A 23,087-nucleotide genomic window follows, 5' to 3' on the forward strand; every position below is an offset into this window, starting at 1 on the left:
TCTCTGTAGTATTAACACCTAATTAACACTAAATTCATCATCATTCATCATTGATTTCCTTACCAATGATCCATGATGTAGTGTTAAATAAAAAAGCCTCCAGAAGGTGATCACTATGAGGCACCATTAGAAAAATCAGTTATATTTTCAGAAAAACATTGATTTATAATGTCCTTGACCTTATCACTTAGTTTGATACTACTAACTGTGATTTATACTATAGATTTACATCATTAAGATTTATGTCATCCTAAAAAAGTGGATAAAGGTGGTGGGTGGACTAAGTTTAGCAGATGAGACTTTCACATGTAAAAAAAAAAATCACGAAGATAGTGAAAATGTATACAAATAGCCTATGAAACAGTGAGAGGGACAAGGTAAGAGAGCGAGGAAAAAAAGACACAGACAGAAAATGTATTAAGTCGTTCTCTAACTGTGGAGTTCAGACAGTATGGAGGGAGAAATAAAAATTTTCAGGCGTGAAACAAAAAGTGGAGTCACTGAAACAGACGGAGAAATAGACAAAAGTATAGAAACGGGAAAAAAGGACTCGAGAATGAATGAGTCATCCGGCTTTAGACAAAGAAAACACAGAAGCAAAGAGACACAGAGAGATGGACAGAGACAGTGTTTATTTCTAGTGTCCAGCCGTATTGTGGCAGAGGCCGACTAATCCACCCCTACCCCCCCACCGTCCCCCCATCCCCAGTCCTGATAAGGGCCAATCAGGGGCCGGGGCCTGCGCCTATAAATGAGCTGATTTGCATAGCGGCCCAGTGGCTGAAGCGATTAGAAGTTAATCCCGATTAGTTTTGGACATTGTTATTCACTGTACAGTCGTCTACCGCCCCCCACCCCCACCACCCCCCCTCCACTCGGCTCAGCCCGGCGCCGCATTTGACCTATCTTATCTCACAGCACAGAGCCTAACCCATAATGAGTGTGTATGCATGTGTGTGTGTGTGTGTGTATGGGCGCACGTGAATGTAAGTGTGTGTGTGGTGAGGTGCAACCACACCGCAAATTCAGAGTCAAATGCATTTTTTAATGTGACCCTGAAGTGAAAAGATAAACAAGGGAACAACATTTCCAACAGCGCTACAAAATGGTTGGTACCTTGGTCAAATGCAAGAGGCTTTTTGCAATATGTAAGAAAGAGAGAATAAGATTCCACACACTTATATGAAACAGAAATGTTTAAATATATCTAAAGAAATGCAACCTGATGAAAATTGCATTTTCCTTGATCTTGAGTGTCAAAATCATAAAGCAGCAGAATAACAACATAAATGCTTATTTCGGTGGAATATCCCTTTAAGGCAAGCGAGGAAAAACACGATTCTCTCTCCCGTCTCTCTATCTTTCTTATTTTCTAGGGAGGAGTAGATGGAGCGAGGGTAAAAACGAGCAGGGTCGACCCGATTGCTACTCCTCTTTAACGTCTCGATCTCCCTCCTTCCCTCCCTCTCTATTCTCTCCATTACCTGAAGAGGTGTAACAAGGTATTTTGGATTGGCCGAGAGGAGAGCCGCATGCTTTTCTGTGACCGAAGATAAGATTCACAACACTGTCAACACATGCTTTGGAGTGGCAATCTTCGAGGTGGTGTGTGTGTGTGTGTGTGTGTGCGCGTGTGTGTGTGTAGGGTTGAAGGATGATAGAAGAGGGCTCAGAGAAAAGGAGATAGATGGAGTAGCTTACGGCTGAACTGGAAGGGAGCCAGTAAGAATGATAAAGGATGGGGATTGGTGGTGGAGGGGGCCAAACAAAAAGGAAATAGCTCTTAGGTGACCTGCCTAGTTAAATTAAAGTTGAATTAAAAATGTTAGGGAGCAAAAAACAATTTAGTCTTAAGGCATCAAATTTGTATTCAAGCGGAGTGTCTTGAGGTTTTGTATAGTTAATGACAGGATATGAAATTGAATGTAATTTTTTGATGTTGAAGTTTCTCTCTGCTTCTAATTGTCTTATAATCCGCTGGCCAAGTGAAGTGATACCAAGAATTGCAATCACATCATCTGTCAAGAAATTTCCAATCGCCGATTTGAGCATTTATTTGAGTGTTAAAGCCTGTGCCATTTATGATCAGATGGGATTCATTCATTGATTTTCTCTACCCGCTTAATCCTTCTCATGGTGGCAGGGGGGAGCATGCATTGAGACATCCTGGACAGGTCACCAGTCCATCACAGTGCTAACGCAGATAAGACCGACCCTCACATTCATACCTATGGGCAATTTAGAGTCTTCAATCCACGTTCCCTGCTAGCCTTTTTGCTGAATTTCGGAGCTTTCCCTGCACACTTTTTAACCGAATCAATCCATGATAATCAGAAAGATATTTAGCTCCCAATTTCACCAAACAATGCAGGTGGCAGCTATGGCTGACTATGAACGTCATCTCAATTTTTGTGTTGTTACTATATTTGCACAGGTTTTCAATGTTGGTGCAGGCTGTCAAATCAGCAGCTGTTAAAATGTTTGCTGGGATGCGTCTCCAATGTTCGCTCACTAAGTAACAAAATGGATGAATTACAACTGCTGGCTAACAATGACAGAGAATAGTAAAGACATCAAAACTATGAAATAACACAAATGGAATTATGCAGTGATCAAGAAAGTGTTAAATTCAAACTATCTTTATATTTTAGATTCTTTAAAGGAGCCGCCCTTTGCCTTGATGGAAAGGCAAAGGCTTTGGAAAGAAATTCATACATAGGCATCAACTTCACTTTTTTATTTGTCTAAGAAACAAATTTCAAGCATTTAAGCATAAGCCTTTAGATCAAAATGCTTTAACAATGAAAAACATTGTACATTCAATCAGGTGTCCCCAAACTTTTGATGGGCAGTGTAAGTCTGTGTTGTCGTGTTGCTCTTCAAGCCTACAATTACTGTTGGTTTTAATCGGCAAGTTCTTTCATTCTACTTGTCCAGGCAAACTTCCTCAATAATTATTGCTAGTGTGTACATCCTCCCTGGCAAAATAAAATAAATAAATAAAATTTGATCACGTCCTTCGCATTTACACCTGGTATTTATATGCTATGTTCATTTGAGGTGGAAAGGGTCATCTTTTACGACTCTTTTCTTTTCTAGGAGGCAACAGAAACAACAGCAGGTTGTTTGCAGCTGCTGTGGATGCTGCTACAGTGACTCCTTCACTATGGATGAGGGAGAGGAGTGATGACTGGCAGGAGCGGACCATGCTGGAGTCCTTCAGTCAAGCTGAGTGGATGGCAAACTTCAGAGTGAGTCGTGTGGGCAGTACTTTTTCACAAATGCAAACACATTGTATGGATTGTATAGATGTTTTTATTGTTATCATGAATGCAGTATATAATAATTGGAACATTCTCTGGCAGTTTGTCTTTGCTGTACATCTATACCTTTGAGGAACACCCACACATTAACACAGCCTGTTTGGAGTGCGTACAAAAGTGTACACTGCATAAAATCGCAGGGATGATTGAGATGTTTCCATTTTTAATCAAAACAGCGCAGCAAATGACATTCTAATCAGATCACAACCTCAAGGGAGCCTGCTCTACAGACCATATCTAAATTAGTCCTGGAATGTCATTTAATAACTGTGGCACTCATAGTACGTGTGTGAATGTGTGCCCATGTCTCCACGTATACGTGCACTAAAGGCAACAAGATAACAGTCCATCTGCATTTCACACTCAAGGCCAGGGCCAGATGGGTCATGCTTTGAAAATGTGTGTGTGTGTGTGTGTCCACGTTTGTTTCGGAGCAGTCAAACGTGAGCATTTTGTCATAAATGTACATTTCCTTATGTGCTCATCTGCGTGTGTGCAGCAATTTGTGCAGTGTGTGTGAGTGCACGCTCATAATAACGTGCATGCATGAGCATATCTGCATGAGTGACTACATCGCATTTGCATGGGTTTGTGTGTGAACGTTACATGAGCAGGAGAGAGGTTGCTCAGGCCACATGAAAGCAGCTGTTGGTGTTTCCCCTCTGTAACCCTGATTGCTCTACTATGACCTACAATGGTGCCACAGATGGCCCACGTAAAAGCTACACAAGTCCAGCACCAAGCCCTCGACCCCGTACCAGACTTAGGTGAAATATTTGAATGTCTTCTTGTATGCCTTTGCTGAAGTCTGCCTTGAAGGAGTACACCAAATTTTTGGTAGATTGTCCCGCTGCTCAACTTCCCCGTTAAGTGATGAGAACATCAACACAAAAATCATCCCCAGTGGATCATTGGCTCTTGGGCTCAATGCTAACACTTTAGCATATACTATGTTGCGTGATAGTAGGCTCAATGCTAACGATTTAGCGTTCACTATGTTGAGTGTTAGTAGGCTCAATGCTAATGATTTAGCATTCACTATGTTGCATGATAGTAGGCTCCATGAAACATGATGTCATAAAAAGTCGTGAAATGAGCGCAAACTCTGAAATGCAGATTTACGTGCTATGGACACAAATTATGTGAAAATGATGTTCCTCCACCATGAATTACATTCTGTGACAGTAACACAATTTACATTCTGTGGCAACAGCATGAATTAGACATAGCGTTTTCAGCTAAAGGCTGGCTAACGGTTAAGTTTAGGCAAGTAAAACAGCTTTGGTTAAGGTTATGGAAAGGCTTTGGTTATGGTTAAATAACAAAAACTTTATCTAAAAAGCATACACTATGTTGAGTGATAGTAGGCGCCATTCTACACTTTTAGCATGGAGCTGTTTGGAAGGCGTCTCTTGGTTTATGCTCATGCTGTGGGTGTCTGCAAACCAGGTGTCTGATTTATTCACCTTAAAACTTTTGTTGCTTAACACTTAACACACTGTGGCTAGTTCCCGATAACCCTTATAAAACCGAAATACAAAAATTACTCTTTATATTTACCTGTTGTGTTTAGACATTTTTGCAAAGCATCATCATGAGCATGAGGATTTTTAGGGCTAGTAAATAGCTGCAATTCGCATCAAGCACATGGGCACCTTGACAGGCAGAGACTGTGAAAATGAGTTAATAAGCAGTACCATTGAGTACAGAGTCAGCACCAAGCACATTTTAGCCTGGAGTCCATATTATTGCCTATTACCTACTATTTCTCAAGTAACCTAGATTTATTCTGCAAGATGGCAAAAAATTCTGAACTCGTCCATGACCCAAAATGGTTTAAGATGGTAAGAAACACTGGTTTAAACTATTTTTATTTTGCCCATGTGTCTATTTTTGCCTTCCTCTCTCAAAAGAGACACTAAGGCGATGGAATAAATCTTCTCCCAATCTAATCTTGGTTGTCCCTTTCTTCTCCCGTGGTTAAGAAGGGAATTGTTGAACGTAGCCGGTGACATCATTCATAAAGGTTAGAGCTTCTTTTCAGTCAAACCCTCTAGCGAGTTTGCCTGCCAGCATATTAGCTGCACTATTGTTTAGAGCCAAACCTTTTGCCTATGAAAATTCGACATCATACTCTTGAGTTTGACGAAGAATGAGTAGTGATTTCAACCAGTTCTTCAACTGTTACATGTGAAAAAATAACCTCCCTTGTCATATTAAGTAGGCATGCAGACCGATAGTGAAACATGAGCTGTGTTATCTTTTAATTAGGCCTTGAGTCATAGCTGGGTCATATATAACCCCTGTTGTGCAAAAAAAATATTGCTAATTCAAGCTGAGCTTTGAAAAAGTTAACTTGAGGAGGGAGAGGCAAAAAATGAATAATGAATCAAAAAGGACAGACTTCTGCAAGTTCCATGCAATTATACAGCCAAATTACACACTAGTGCTTACTAATTTAACACAAATTATTCATTGTGTTATGAATATATCTATTATTAATAGTGGGGGGGGGGGGGGGGCTGTGAGATTCAACGCCCTAAAAATATCAATTCATTTTCCTTTGTTGAAAGTCTCAGCCCTAGAAACCACTAATCTAGCTCCAAGCTCTTTTCACATGTTAATGCAGTGAATAATTCTGTGAAGGAGCGACTATCAAACCAAGAACTACCACTCCATGTTGCATTCCAAAAATTTTCAAGGAGAAATCTCTTTCATTATGAGACCTTGACGGCAGGGGAAACATAAAATTCCAATCTTTGTATTTTCTGGTGAAAAGTCTCCATCTCTGTCCGATTATATAATTGGAAAATTATACTTTTGAGAAGTTTGTGAAATGGGATTTTCAACCAATACCAATACCCATTAATTGGCAAATTTTAGGTTTTTTCCATATAGGGTACTGACGAGCTCATACTTCCTGATTTCCTAATCTCCCTGTTTGACTCCCTGTTTGACAAACTTTGCTCATATATAAAGACACACATTTTTAGCCGCAGATGTATATGTACATTCGCAAATGGACTGGGAATGTAGTGCAACACTTATATTAAATGACAACTAAAACATAGGATTGTGTCATTATGGGTTCAGCTGCAGATGTGGCATGTTCACCCAAAATTGTTTAAATGTACATTTCTGTTCCAAACAATAGTTAAACTCTTGTTGAAAGTTTTGTGCATTGTCAGTGTGCATGTCGTGTTTTACATCTTTCATTTACATCTTAGTTCACTGCACTACTTTGCTGTGTACATGGTCGACACTTAATTTCCACTCTACCGGTAAAAAGGAATGGAAACATTTACACTTGGGTCAAATCAGCGTCCTAAATCAATTCTCTGTAAATTTAAGTGACAAAGTGTGTTTTCAATATATCACTAGATGTATTTGTAATGAAATAGAATCTAATTGTCCCTGGTCATAGAATCCTCACCTTTTTTTTTTAAGATAAAATCCCCAAATCCTAACCTTTTTAAAGTGAGAGTTGACATGAATTTTGGCCTTCATCTGGCCCGTCAAAAGTTTGGACCCACCTGATTGAAAGTACTATGTTTTTCATTCTCTTAAAGCCATTTTGATTAAAGGCTTATGCTTAAATTCTTTAAATGTGTTTCTTAGACAAATATAAATAGTGAAGTTGATGCCTATGTATGAATTTCTTTCCAAAGCCTTTGCCTTTCCATCAAGGCAAAGGGCGGCTACTTTACAGAATCTAAAATATAAGATAGTTTGGATTTGTTTAACACTTTTTTGGTCACTGCATAATTCCATTTGTGTCATTTCATAGTTTTGATGTCTTTACTAGTATTCTAAAATGTGTAAAATAGTAGTCATTTCTGGTATTTCTATCTGTATTAGAAAATTTATGGAGAGAGACAGGAAAAATTAGAGAGAGGGAATGAGATGCAACATGAGTCCTGAGAGCTGAATTCAAACGTATGCCGTTGCAAGTGCACAGTATGCACCTAAGCCTGCTGGACTACAGTATACAGAGCATATAGCAGTAACACTGTGCGACACAGTGAGATGGAGATGCTAATAGGACCTAAATCGTTGAGCCGTGCTGAGGTGTGCTATGCCAGATCATAATACAGAGGGGTGTTATGTCACTTGGCATCAAAGCACTGGCTTTCCACAATGTTATGTACAATCCATTTAATTTTATGTGAATGGGGGAGGTAACTACGCCTTCGGAGGTGTCAGTAGAGAAGGATCCCATGCAGCTGGTTCTCTCAGCACTTTGATTTGGCTTGACAATCGCTGCCAAAGAGCCTGAGATGGCTGCAGTCACGCACCATGCTGAACCAAATAACGGCTGGCGAAATCAGAACAGACGCTTGGTTTCATGTTGCTTCTCACCGTGCATTCACACTGCTTGCCACTTGGCTGACAGGTCGCTCTATTGAACAGGCAAACCATGTACTTTTAGCTGCTTTGGTACTGCCTTCCAAAAATCATTTTCATGAATTATCATTAGGGTTAGACCCGGCCCGAGGTTCCTCTCCGACCACAGCTATAGAAAAAAGTCAATAAAACCTACAAAGAAATTTTATTTAGTTTGGACGTTTTATTAATTCTTTTAATCACTGAGTTATGTTGGGGGTTTTTTTCATAAAAAGAAAGAATTTCAATAGTCTGTGTTTCAGTGGAGAGTTTTAGTGGTCCATGATGATCTAAATTCTGTTTCAGAGGCTTTTCCACTCTGCCAGGAATAAAACTCTGGGGGAAACACCAAATGCTTATGTTTTTTGTATGAAAATGGTCACATTTAAAGATATTGAATATCAGCCCTAATTTGAGGGGATTTCCATTTGCATGAACAGTTTTTGTACATGGCCCCCCACTCTTAGAAATCTGCAACCAATAACCATTACCAAGTTCTTCATTTCATTTTTCTATTAGGTTCTCTTTCAGACCTTTTTGCATTTTAGTATATCTCTATGAAGATACCTTTGTGACTATGCTCAGCTGTACATTAAAGACGAGATGAAATGAAAAATGCCTTTTTAACCCTTTTCGATCACATCCCCGGTCATACTGTGCACCTATTTAACAATATATGCCAAAAAAAATACCAAAAATCAATTTCATTGTATTCTTATATCAAAATTCAATCATGTTTTCTTCCTGTAAAACAAAATATGCCGTGTGCTTACGTAAGCATGCCCGTAACTAATTTCAACCAATAATATCATGACATCCACCCATCAATCAATCTTCAACTTTTAGCGCACAGAGCTAAGAGGCTAAGATTCATTAGTTAGCTAGCTAACAACAGCATGGTACTTCGGTGTGTCTTCGGGTGTTATGACACACCCACTTTTCAACGTTCAAATCAAATTCCTCCCAACGTTATGTCCCGCCTGTCTTTCCTGTTTCACTCGGAAATACGTCACGATACGGAAGTTAGATACTCTCGAAATGCCGTTTCATCTCGACTTTAATACAGAGTATGTATTACTCCATATAATACATACATAATACTCCATACTGGCCAAATGAGTGTAAAAAGGTGTGACTTATCAAGCCAGCCTCCAATCATCCTGCTTCAGCTACACAACAAAAATAAATAAATGAATGGATGAATAAGCAGTGTTGCTTAGTAGTTTCACTACATGTAATTAAACTAGTTGTTTAATTACATTCTGCCTTAGCATGGTGGTCGTTGACTAAATTCAGTTTGTACCGGTTTATGACTTGTTTCATTTTGAGGTGTAGCTAACTGCTGCAACTACCAACTAGTTTTGGTGCGAAAGAAAATAATTTTAGTTTGTGTTCATATCCAGACTGGTTTCGGCAGCCATTTTTCAAGCTGCGTTTATGCCTGATCTATGAAAATATCAGCAGACTGAGTCAAGGTGTGTATGCTCATTTAAGGTAGCATATCGGTGTCTTACACACCTGCAATCATAAATGAACTTCAATTTGAACACGCATGAGGGTGCTTTGCAATTGCTTGTCCTTGCCCAACAGTCACAATCCTATAAATAAATGAATGACAGTTATTTGATTATTGTAATAGACTGTTTATATGATGTCTTATCCTGTCTTTAACTTAAAACAAGTTGGAGTTGATAATGAATCTTGTATTTCTCATGCCTTAATTAGTTTCTGCAAACAACCTATAATTGGCCTCTTAATATAATGGTGTAGACTTAAAATTCAATCCTAAACCTATCAATTTTCTTTGAGGATTAAACTCATTTTGAAGAATGATATCGACACTATTAACATTTTTAGGCCACTTCATATGAATTAAAGCCACTTTGAGGGTTCACGCCTGTAATAGGTAATGTTCGTACATCAAATGTAAACCTGACAGAGTTATGACTGTTTCCCCGTCAAGTTGAGGTTTTTTACTACTTTGCTGTAATTTTTCTGCGTATGCCACTTGGTGAGATCTGACGAAGAAAGGAAGGAAGAAAAGCAGATGAGGAAGGATGTCAGTGATGGCATCTAGCTTACCTGTCACTGTATGCAGCAGCTGTGGCAGCAGTAGGCTGGGCATATCTGTAGGCAGCGTAACCACCCTGGACACACACACACACACACACACATACATGCAGGGACACACAAATAAGAATAAAGATGGTAAATTCAGTTATTTATACTCAAACCCTTTTCCAAAGCCATTTTTCTACAGTACTGAATGTCAGACATTGACACTATATGATAGATACACCAACATTTATGTAACCTAGAAAACATGTTTTTGATTCTGATGTTTAGGATACTTGTATATTTCTATTATCGGAACACAAGGGAAATGTGCCCACATTCCTGTTATACTGGTTATGGGGGATGGTGTGAGAACATGAATCCCAAATGTGTGTAATGGTTGTTTGCCATCAGCTGTTCAATTACTGTAAGCAGGCGCAGCACAAACACGTGCGCACATACATATGCATGTACAGATACCTACACCCACACACAAACACACACAAAGACACACACACGGGGCTTAATTTGTGTTCAGACTAAGGCACGTATAGGAGCATTTAACATTTTTGACAAAGTGAACGAGTATGCGTTAATACAGACAATAACTAATAATCCATCTGACCAAACGAAGATTAAAATTAAGCTAGATGCCAATAGGACAGTTTATGGCTTTATGGGAACACAAAATTTACTGCCAGAAATTGAATGGGGAGAATCTTCCACTCTCATGTGGTATATCTGTTATACCATATCCTGCCCAACAGAGGAACTACTCACCAATTTCAACTTATGTGCTGCCACCTTAGATATTGTAGCTCCTTTTAGAACCTTGACTAAGCACTCTTATAACCATTAGACCTGGATAAATGAACACATCTGTGTCATCAGGAGGGAATAATAGGCATGCCGATGGAAGTCTTCTAAATTGAGAGTTTACTTTGATTACATGAAGGACCTTTTAAAGATTGTATTCATTTGTCATGGTCCCAAGGGAATTGCTGACTTCTCTCCTGAACATTGCGAAAGATTTTTGTTCTTCGTCAATAAGGTCTCTAGAATTTGTGCCCAAATTTCTCCCTCTCAAGATTGTATCATCTGTAACACAGCCACCCCTGTTCTGAGCTCCTTTGACCCCATTTCCTTGACAGATCTACATAAAATGGTGACACATATGAAATCTTCTTCATTAGATGTCGTGCGAGCCACACCCTTGAAAGTTGGTTTTACAATTTTAGCTATTGTTCACAGTTCTTTAAGCACTCAATTTTAAGCAGGCTGTTGTTCAGTCACTTCTTAAAATACCTAATTTGGACCCGGATGTCATGATATAGACCAATTTCTAAACTCTCAGTTGACTGCTTTCTTAAATAACCATACCCTCTATGAAATATTTCAATCTGGTTTCCGAGTCCATCATACCATTGAAGCTGCTCTGCTTAACGTTTCCAACAACATTCACCTGAACTCTGATAATTGGGATAATTGGGGCCATTTTAGTTTTGTTAGACCTCTATGCTGCTTTCCCTACAGTAGACCACTCCATTTTAATTGACCAGCTCTCCAACTGGGTGGGACTTAGGGGACTGTTTTAGACTGGTGTAAGTCTTATCTTACCAATTAATAGTATTCTGTTACATCACCACATGGCCATCTTGGTAGGAAAATAACAGGTGATTGTAATAAATGAACAGGTGATTATAATCAAATGACAGCCACAGCCAATGAGCTGTGTATATGGTAAAGCACCATATTGTTAGGAAATGCATGTGACATAATGGGAATACTACAAGTAAGGACTTTGTAGTGTCCATTGGTAACTCTGTTTCTAGCCCAGCCGGCATACATGTGGGGTCCCACAGGGCTCTATTTCGGGCCCTGTCCTGTTCTCATTATATATACTGCCTCTGGGACAGGTCATTAACAGGAACAATGTATCCTTTCATAGTTATGCAGATGACACGCAGGTCTACCTGGCTGTTAATCCCAACAAACTCTCAATGATAAAACAGAAATAAACTAATTGTTGTAATTGTTTTTGGCTCAAGAATGAATATAGAATGTGTTATGGCAGTGTTGGCTCTATTAGACGTGGGTTGTAAACAGCAGGCAAGACATTTGGGGGTAATCTTTGATCCTGATCTTAGTTGTCCATCACATTTTAACTTTTTAACCAAATCTGCCTTCTACCACCTTAGAAATATTGTCAACCTTAGACCGTTTCCTTGCCTTGTCAGATGCTGGAAAAACTCACACATGCCTTCATCTCAAGTAGACTAGATTACTGCAATGCTCTTCTCTGGCCTATATAGGGATATACAGGAACTCACTATGATCCATGAATTAAGTCACATGGTTGACTGTGAATTGATTGGATAATCACGCGATGATGTCAAAACGACAAATAGGCCTGCCAAAGATTGGGTCCTGGACAATAGATGGGTAGCATCAAGTTTTAGGACTGTTGCAGCTGTCTGGAAAAAATGCTAAGAGACAGTAATTAGAGAACTCTTTCTGAGATTGGTACCTACAATGGATTGTGTTGTCCACACAATGAACAGTAAATGGCTAGAAATGTATGATTTCTTGGGCATGACTGTGTTCATGTTTAGCCTACTCTAGTGTGTGCCCAGCATTGTTGAGAAGACAAAAAATTCTCAAGAATTTCAATATTTGGGCTCCAGGAAACATCCCTCAGCACTGGAATGACCAGACACCCTTTCCTGGTCCAAACAACAAAGTAGCATGTGTCAGACTTTGAGATGTGGATCTGTCCCTGGACCCAGTGCCACTAAGGTTTCATTTAGTGGATGTGCTCTTGGTCATACTTGACAAAGAAGTTGCTATTTTGGGTGGCTTCTTCAATAGTTATATCACACTGCTTGAGTGGACATTTCACCACAATAATTGCATTGTCCCCCACCACTCCATCAGGAGAGGCTACGAAAATGCCTGACTCTGAGAGCCAGAGGCCAGACTCCCTAAGAGCCAGAGGCCAGACTCCCTAACACACATTCTGGTTGCCTCTTCAAAAGCCTTGATACTCTCATTTTTGTTTGTGACAACCTAGTCTATGGCCTGTACACCACTCAGAGAGTAATCATCGAAAACTTGCCTTAGCAGGGAAGGGGTGATGCCTTTTGAGAGCAAAACTCTCTCAAAATTGCTTGCGGTGAGTCTGCCTCTGTGTAACTCGTGCCAAATAGGGTTGTCATTCTGCCTGACTGTGCTTGCAATCACTAGATCAAGCTGCTCCTTTGTGAGCCTCATCTGCTCTAGAATGGCTTCAGCACCTTGGACCCCAAAGGAATTTACCAACTCATGCAATGGTGGGATAGGGTAACCAACACACGGTAGCTCTGGTTCAGCATGTAGCAACCAGTTTGTTGTGGAGGGATGTCCTTGGATGGTCTTGCATTGTATCCAACCCTGGTCCTCAGGTAAGACAGGTTATAGCCCAACATAAACATTATACAGATAGCCATAACGTATGAGATGCATCCCCTACATATTACACAAAGGTGGAAAATAACAAAGTACATTTACTCAAGTACTGTACTTAAGTACAATTTTGAGGTACTGGCACTTGAGTATTTCCATTTTGTGAGACTTTATACTTATATAAATAATGATAATGCACTTTAAATAAATTTAACTTGAACATGAACTTATAACTGGAGTTAGAGAGATGGCACCTGTGAATGTCTGCGATTGTTGTGTAGAGAAGTGATCGCACTTTATAATGAATGCATAGGTTAGTGTGAGTTTTTTTTTTTTTGTTGGAACTTGAATGGTTTGTTTAGAAATGGGGATGAGGCCACGGAGATTCAATTTTGTCCTGGGCTCTGAGATGCTCTGTGCCCAATGCTAGGGCAATTTTGATTGCCCTAGTTATTCATAACATAATGAGAAATATAGACTTGATGTGACACTATATGTGGGATATAGCCGAATGTCGTCTATGCATAAAAGGTAGCCTTGCGCTGAATCTTCTTACACATTGCTGAGTAATAAATTAGGCCTACACGGGAAGTGGTGGAGGGAAAAGGGTACACATTCAAACAGGTTGTTGGAGCAAAAATAACCACATCCATCCCTCTCCAAAGGGCTTTGATGAGCGATGTGACCAAGGAGGTAAGGTGGCTGAGATGATATCTTTGAGCCTACCCTACTGTCTGCAAGTTCATGGGTAATACTAAGCTGACAGTATTATCATTGTTACGTTGCTAGCTTGCCCTTCCCTGGATGCTCCCTCTTTGCCATCGAACTCACCGTAACTTTATATACTCTGTCCTCTGATTTGGTTAAGAAGTTCAAATGTGATGAGATCAGGATCACCCCCAAATGTCTTGCCTGCTGTTTACAACCCACGTCTAAAAGAGCCAGTACTGCCATAACACATTCTATATTCACTCTTGAGGCAACAACAATTTCAACAATTAGTTTACTTTTTTTTTTTACTTTGTTTTATCATTGAGAGCTTAGCTAACTTTGTGGGAGATGGGACATTCCAACTAGCACGGCTAGGCTAAAAGCCTGTAATGTAGCTCGATAACTAATTTTGTCGTTCATGTAAATAATACTGAATGGATTTTTGTGATTTTTGCTTATATGATGTAACCTCCCTATTGGCTACAAGTGATCTATTTTGGCATTGTGTGTGATGTGATGCAGCATACTTGGGTCTTGACAGGGATTTTTTTTTTCGTTTGCTCCCCCCCAAGTTTGCTCCTCCCTACTCCCTGTATTCTTGCTTCAACCGAGAAGCTTTATCTTGTCTGCAACTTGTTCTGAACGCTGCACCTAGGCATTTAACTAGAACTAAAGAAGAGATCATATTAGTCGTCATTTTAGTCATTTTAGCCACATCACACTGGCGTCCAGTTAATTTTAGGATTGATTTTATAACATAGTCGTAGATCGGCAGACAAAAAACTTTTGACTGTTCCAAAGGCCAGATTAAAAACTAAAGGTGATGGAGCCTTTGCTGAAGTAATATGTTTATCCAACTCTGTATCTGCTTTTAAGAGCCAAATGAAAACTCACTTTTATAGACTTGCATTCAATTCATATCTTGTTTTATCTTATGATTTTCATTTGTCCATATATTCGTTTTGCTGCTTCTTGTAACTTTCTTAGTGTATGTCCTTTATATGTGTATGTGTTTGTTTTTTATTTTACTTATTTAATTGTGACAATTTTTTATTATGATTATGATCATTATTATTATATGTGCAGTAGGCTAACAGAAAACCCACATTGTAGTGCTGACATAGTGCTGTATATTGCATGACAGTATTGTTTAGTTTCAGCATCATAGCATCATCTAATGCGCTCCATGAACCCCGTGCCCCCTCCGGACCCGCCAGATCAGTCCCCTCCCAGTGGTTCAGGACGTCACCATTACAAATTAAGCACTGCACACACACGGACACGCACGCGCACGTACACACACACTCACACACACACAAGATCGGCCAGAGTGCAGCGATGCAGCAATGATCAGACTGTGAGCACAGCGAGACTTCCATGTTCAAACAAACCACAGGGTCTTGGCAATCCAAAAATGTAAAAAAAAAAAAACAAAGGCAAAAGAAAGCAGGCTGGGCATGCAGTTTCACCACATAGACACACAGCAGTAAGCATCAACCTGGGAGAGCCATTGAGTGTTGCTTTTTTCAGAACATTGTAAAAGAATTATGTGTTAGTGCATTGCTGTTAGCCAAGGAACTACTGGTTGCCCCAGATGTATCAACTCAAGAGCATCACTCAGTGGACCACTGATAAAAAGGGAAGCTGATTGCCCATCTAAACCTAAACAAGTCAATGCGCAGGGCCCTTCTCTTTCTATTGATTTGTTTTGTTTTATGCAAACAAATATTGACCCCACACTCCCTTCTAGCCCTGTTGGGACATGATGATTATGATCTTGTGTTAGCAAGTTGTCCTTCAGCCTGCACTCAGCTGTAGCCTACAGACTCTCTTTTAGCCAGGGGCTGTATTTACTGCAGTATTCTGTAATCTAAAATTATTGTAAAAGCTATAAATCCAGTCAAAGAAGTCATTCAATAAGCATTTTTTCTTGAGACAGTATCTGAAGTAAAAATATTGATATTATGATTGAATAATTGAATGTACAAAGTAATCATGTTTTTGGCAATATTTCATCATAGCGCCTATATTTTTATATGGTGTTTATTCTGACAGAGGATCCCGCGGTGTCAGCCAGCCAGGTCCTGGCTGGGCGACGACAGCGTTAGGCGGATTAAAGTTTTAGCACTACAAACATTTCTCAGGGGCAGAGCTGCTCTTCCATCTCATGGTCACGAACGAATGAAAAAAGAAGTCATTGCCACTTATATTTTTTATTTTTATTTTCCATTATTGGCTTTTAAGCAAATAAATATGTTTGTGTGTGTGTGTGTGTGTGTGTGTGGACAAGATCACAATGATGAGAGCTTTCCAAGAGTTTCTTACCACAGGAGAACAAACAAATCCACCTCAAGCGAACGTAAAAACTTTTTGCCGATATTTGGGGATTTTTTTTCGAAATGTGGTGTTTCCATTAAGCTTATTCCCATTCGAAGATTACATTTTCGCATAAACTGGCTTGATGGAAGAGAGGCCATTTCATGAGAAATGTATTTATTGAAAATCGCTGTGGTGACCTAGCCGATAGTAAACCAGTGGCCGGTCTTGGTTAACTTCCGCTTTGGCTCCCTATACCTAAAACTCCAATCTACCAGCGTTGGTCTAATTCAGTGATTCTCAACAATGTGGCATCAAGGCCCAGGGCTCTGCAGGTTTTCATTGCAACCAAACACTACAGCAGCTGATTTCACTGGTTAACTGCTCCTCTCTGGTTGAAGGTGCTGCGTTACTGAAATCAGCTGTTGTAGTGTTTTGTTGCAGACTCTCTGTCCTCGATGCGGGTCTAATTGATCATAAAACACGAGTCATTTGTCTTTCTTTCACCCTCAGCGACGGCTCCGGCACTCCCCTCTTTCTCACATCATTTCACCTTAAACCTCTGAGCGCTCTACGACGAAGACAGTGTGTCTGTCCTGACATGAGCGATGTATTATTACCATTATAAACTGTGGAGAGGAGTAAGTGATACTTAGAGCGTGTGATGATGGGCCGTGGCAGGAAGATGAACAGGTTGCCCCGCGTTAGTCACCATCCACCGTGGGCTGTCACTCCTGACTGAGTGACTAACGGCAGGCCTACGGCAGTGCGTGCGTGTGTGCTTGTGTGCGTGTGTGTGTATTACATTGCTAAGGCTGAACTAGAAATCTGTTTGGTGTGTGTGCGTGCATGCGTGTGTCTGAGCATATATGTGACCACCCCCTGGTCAAGGCTTGGCCACCACACACGCACACACACACACACTCATGATCCCACCCAGGGAATGTCCCTATCCATCATGTTGGCTGATTCACCGAGGGAAAGAAAGAGAGAGAGAGCGAGAGAGACAGAGTCCTCTCTCCTCCGGGCTGAACTCCCTCTTCCTGTCTGTCTATCCATCTTCCTGACTTTCAGAGTGTGTTTGGTAATGCTCCTTCATGTGCCCGAGGCTGCAGGCCCATACTGATGCTGCAGCACTGCCTTCGTTCAACTAATGGGACGATGCTAGAATCCTCAATGATGGCGGACTGCACTCTCCGGTTTAATCTACTCTGTTCATGTGTGTGCGCACATCATTATTTCCCCTTCTTTGTTTTTGTGTCAACATTTTCCATAGCATCGATCTCCGCGGCCCCCCTCCCTCTAACGTGGCCAAGCTCCATTTTCCAAACTTATCTCATCTGCCATTTGGACGAATTGACCGAATCCACTCCGCAAACGACGCTTTGTAATAAACACAAATACAGCGACAGGGGCCCTTGATCCCTTCGCTAATGAATATTAAATGATCTTATCGCGCCGTGGCAATCAATCGCAGTAGTGGGGGCACGGGGGCTAATGGTGAGGCAAGGGGGGTGAGTGTTATGGGAGCTATCCCACCACCTCCACACACACAATAGTCACCCTGCACCATTAGTCTGCATCTCACTGGAGGCTCGACCTGGTGTGTGTGTGTGTGTGTATCTGTTGTTCACCAAGCATGTGCTAACATGCAGTCATTAGTAAGTGCTAGCAATACAAAATGGTTACGGTTAAAACATTTCATAAACTTGCACTGTAAATTTTTTATGGTCATTTTGTTTGATTATAATTTAAAAAAACAAATTAAAAAGTTCTGCTTTTCATTAGTATAAAAATAAATTTTACAGCAACACTAAGTAAAAATACTCTGTAACACTTTATTTGAAGGGGGGTGAATAAGGCTGACATAACAGTCATAACTATGTCTTGACAACTGACATGAACATGAATTAGACGTTATGAATGTTTACGACTGTTGTCATTAAGTGTCATTCGGTTGATGTCACTTTCAATGCAGAGACATCTAGAGCCGTGTCAACTTTGCATTGAAAGTGTCATTATCAACCAATTGACACTTAATGACAACGGTCGTAAACATTCATAAAGTCTAATTCATGTTCATGTCAGTTGTCAAGACATATGACTGTTATGTCAGCCTTATTCACCCCCCTTCAAATAAAGTGTTACTAAATACTCATGCCACTGGGTTGAATCCTCAGGCTTTGTACTGTAGTACATGTTGCTTCGCTTGGATCACTTTCCTATCACCTCTCTCGTCTAGTGTGCTTTAATACATGTGCCAAAACTAAAGGTGCACAGTCAAGGGCGTAGGTTTGATTTTGACATTGGTAGGGACACAAATGGGGGAGGTCCGGAGGTGATGTAACCCCCACTGGAAGCTGAGGCATTTTGCATTTATGATAGACTTCTGACCGCCATTTCATATCATCTAGATCAGTGATTCTCAACCTTTTTCATATCGAGGACCCCTAGTTTAGTCCACATTAGAGCCATGGACCCCCATTTGATGAGATTTTGTCTCTCGGACCCAAATCTGAGAATACTTTTATTGTTAGATATGATTTTGATCCAGAATCCCATGATTGTCTGTATTGTAGGTAGAGAGATAACAGTGAAACTAAGATCAAAACAGTCATTCTTCTACATTCTGTAATTGTGTTAACTATTTGTAAATTAAATAATGCTGAAGTTTAACAATTCATCAATTTGCTGGGGACCCCCTGGAACCCCCTCAAGGACCGCTGGTGGTCCCCGGACGCCACGTTGAGAACCACTGATCTAGATAGTTATGGTAGCCAATGCACTCATTAACAGACACACAGACACAGGGGTGTAGCACATTAATGAATCCTTTACTCAAATTTGCCAGCTGAATGGGACTTTGAAGAGCACATTTTGTTTTAAGGCAGGTACTGTAGTACTGTTGCCTATTCAAACCAACGATCTGTATTTACATTTAAAATGATAATAATAATAATAATAATGATAAGATATTGTAAACTATATCCAAACCCTACATACAAACAGCTGAGTGTCCACTGCCTTGCTCCTATTTGAAGGAGCCAAACACATGCCTACGCCTGTCATTAACAGAGATGAACTGTTGGCATATTTGTTTTACATCAGTGTTGTCCAGTGTGGCAACATCAGCATTGTTCAATCTCACTTGTGACATGTAGGCTACTTACGGTCGTCACTCGTCACAGACGCACGCGACATGGTACTTAAATAAACTAACTTTAATGGCTAAACACAACTGTTACTAATATAAAATAGGATGGAGTCTTCACTCACATGCTCGCCGGTAGTCGGAGCTTTGGCTCTTCTTGTACACAGCCCACAGCATTTCATATGTTAGCAAGAAATGGCAAAGCCAATCAGCGATTTTTTTGGGGGGTTAGGGAGGCGGTGTCACGCCAATTTTTATCCGGGTGACGCAATAACATTCTAAAACAGCTGTTATACTAAAGTTTCGTTACAGCGTCCGTTGCTATGCCGACACGGGACACCAATGCACTACACCAATGCAGCGGGACTCGTAGTAGAGAACGCTATCTGTTAACATTGACTAGACACTGACGGACAAAACAACGTTTATTATCAATCAAAATAATTGCTAGGGACATTTCAGAGTCACTTGATATTGGTAGGGACACGTCCCTACCGTCCAAGGGCGGATATTTCATTTCACTGTTGGGGGGGACAATAAACAGAAAAATTTCTCAAGAGCAATTCCTGAAGGGGACACCAAAGGTGCCGCCAAAAGTACTGTTGTATTAAATGTATATAGAGGTCCATTATGAAACATTTCCATAAGCACTTCATTCCTTTCTTATGAAGATTTTATCAAATTGCCTTTGATATTACTGGGGTCTTTCTACTTGGCGTTTCGGTGCACTGAAAAATGATCGGATGTCTGTTTTTCTTTTCTCTGCCATTTTGACCTGGCTGGCTGACAAATAGACACACACACACACACACACACACACACACACACACACACACACACACAGCATGCAGGTTATTTACAGTAGTAGGTGAGATGCAACACCCATTAACTGAACTAAAGCTATATGCCTAATTAGATTTAGTTTTCCCGAAAAAGCAGATCTCTAATGTTTTGCTGTCAATGTGTAAAAGTCCAGAACGCTATGAAGCCTGCCAGAAACTTACTTATATTTTAACATAATGTTTGTTGTAATTATGACTTTTTTTATTAATTAAGTCTTCATTTATTTCCAAAATTATGAACAAAATAACATAGTGGCAGCCATTTTACATGCAGTAAGAAAAAAATAATATACTTAGAACCTAATTACATAGGGTAAGTTAATCTTAAATATTATATTATAGAAATATTACTGTTACCATCTACAAAAGATAAAGTATTTTGGTATGAAATCCCGCATTTTAATTTAACCAAGTATCCTGTATCATAAATACATGTCTGGCATTTGTAACAAACCAAACCGCTTGAAAATCGGTCGAAAATTCAGCGAGTTATGAGGATTTTAATTGTGGACAGACCTCCTGCCTCCATACACACACATGCATTAGGAGACGCGGCTCCGTACCAACACGCTGACGCACGAGATTCAACCGCGAGGTAACGGAACAAAATGTAGTCTGGTTACAACTGTGAATGTGTTTTATTCTGTTGAGTGGTAGAAGTAAAGAAAAATGTCCGACACATCCTTTGTTTTAAGTTAACCTCAGCTACTTACTGGAGGTCAGCCACCACTGACACACTTCCAGAGATCCTCCACACACACTCGTACTGAGGGCTAATGTGTGTGTGTGGGGGTTCGGGGAGGCAGGTAGGCAGTGGACCAAACCACTGTGAGGCGTATGAGAGGGGGACTCAATCTTTCGAAACTTAAAAACGCATTGTTTTGCGTCTATAATTAGCACAAGTGCTTTCAATGCATATTATTATATTATTTAAAATTATATAGTTATGTTTACAATGATATATTGAGGGGGACAACTCTCTGTTAGTCCCAGGAAGGGGGGGTCCGGACCCCCCTGTCCCCCCCGTGATTTCCGCCCCTGCTACCGTCCCTACCCAATTCTACGCCCTTGTGCACAGTGACAAAATGAATATGCAGGTGAGATGCTGTTGATTATGTAAATTGAAACACATCTGCAGTTTCACCTTTTTGTGTCACTGCACACCTTTACTTTTGGCACACTGGTATTAAAATCTTTTTTTTTCACTTAAAAATTCTCAGCATCTTTTTTTTTAATCCCTCTGTTGGTTGTTAAATGTGTGAGTATTTCCCTACTCTATACTTTTTTCACCTTGTTGTATTTGCCTATTGGTAAGAGTGCAGCTCTTTCTGCCCTTGCACATAGTATGCATGAGACACAGTGCCTGTTAATATTTCTTAAACTCTACCTCCTATTTGTTGGGGCCTTGAAGCTAAGTCTAAGCTGTGATGTGGCCCCTCCCCAACTGAAGCTGAAACCATGTATGAAGATGAAGGGCTGGGGGTTGCATGTAACGACAAGGTACAGACCACAGGGTTGGCGGCGCAGCATGCAACGTCATACCAGTAATTAATACTTACATAAATATCTGCACCATAAAATCCATCCTGGTAAACAACACTGCAGAGGATGCAAACACAAACAACAAACAAACAGACAAACAAACACACAATAAAACAAAAACATCCATATTAGTGCATGTTGACATGCAGGCACTGGGCTAACTACCAAGCCCTGTCTCCGCAGAGAGAGGTTCATTCAGTCAAAAAACACCAGACACAAGAGGGGCGGAGCCAAAGGGGGAAGTACTGCAAGCACCCACCTTCTCCGCTCTCTATGGGCTGGGTAAGGAGGCTGGGGAGGTCCAAAAAGCTCTCTCGCTAGGCTAGGGTTAGGAGGAATTCTTTAGCTAAGAGTCAAATCAGCAGAATTAGAGTTCTACTAATGCAAAACGAAAAAGTTTTTTTATCTAAACAACTACTTCTAAGCATGCAATGACTTAAGGCGAGGCACTACAGGTGAAAATTTCCTTTGATCATATGTTGAAAAACATAAATACAAACACTTTTTGTATCATGGCTTTCATTTATTTTGTTATTAACGTATTTAAATGATCTAATATTTACAAAAAGCGTGCAATTTTGCATATCAATCAGCTCAACTAAACTAACAAAAAAATAATAATTTACAGGATTTGTAATTTTTCTTTACAAGTCATTGACAAAATATTATGTATATGGCAACATTTTTGAAAAAATCTGTCAATTTTTTTACATGGGGGTTAGACGACCCCCATGTAAATTACTAGCTATTTTTGTTTAGAAGTAGCATCTCAAATTTGGCGGCCATATCTACAAGTTGCATTCAGGGGATATGTCATTTTGAGAAAATGTATGTTAAACATTTTTGTTGCTAATTTTATGCTTGGTGTACTTAATGCAGCTGGTATAAAAACGTACAAATCAACTATTTCCAGTGGTTACTGATGATTATATTTTATGAAACTACAGTAGCTCTAGAAGCAAAGGATCATAATATCTCAAAATTGATCAATCCAGCCAAAATCACCGTTTTCACCTGTGGTTCCTCACCTTTATGTCCACTGTTGTGGATTAGGTGTAATACTACGATTGAAACAATGCGGGCACACTGACACCCTAATCATGAGCTCATATACGTCTGCTTTTCCATTCTTAGTCTCCTGTTCTGTGATGCTATCTCTGTCCCATGATAAGAAAGCGCTATATGACCAAGACAAAAGCGGTGAGATTAAAAAAGGCCTCTCTGCACAGTGTGTACATGTATGTGTGTGTGTGTGTGGGAAAGCATGTGTGTAAAAGAGCAGTCCTCATCTGGCTTCCAATAAAAGGCCAATACTATAGTGTC

The 23,087-nt window shown here is 40.1% G+C and overlaps 1 protein-coding gene across 6 annotated transcripts in view; it reads right to left on the reverse strand.

Moving 5' to 3' along the window:
* rbfox1 (RNA binding fox-1 homolog 1) overlaps window positions 1-23,087 on the reverse strand; it is a 149,201-nt gene that overhangs the window by 3,077 nt on the left and 123,037 nt on the right. For all 6 annotated transcript variants that reach the window (XM_071906701.2, XM_071906697.2, XM_071906694.2 and 3 more), the window contains 2 exons: window positions 21,782-21,821; window positions 9,789-9,853 (listed from right to left, as the gene is read on the reverse strand). In XM_071906701.2, the coding sequence (XP_071762802.1) occupies window positions 9,789-9,853; window positions 21,782-21,821 (105 nt within the window). The remainder of the gene's footprint in view (window positions 1-9,788; window positions 9,854-21,781; window positions 21,822-23,087) is intronic.

Source organism: Centroberyx gerrardi, chromosome 7, assembly GCF_048128805.1.
Source record: "Centroberyx gerrardi isolate f3 chromosome 7, fCenGer3.hap1.cur.20231027, whole genome shotgun sequence".
Lineage (NCBI taxonomy): Eukaryota > Metazoa > Chordata > Actinopteri > Beryciformes > Berycidae > Centroberyx > Centroberyx gerrardi.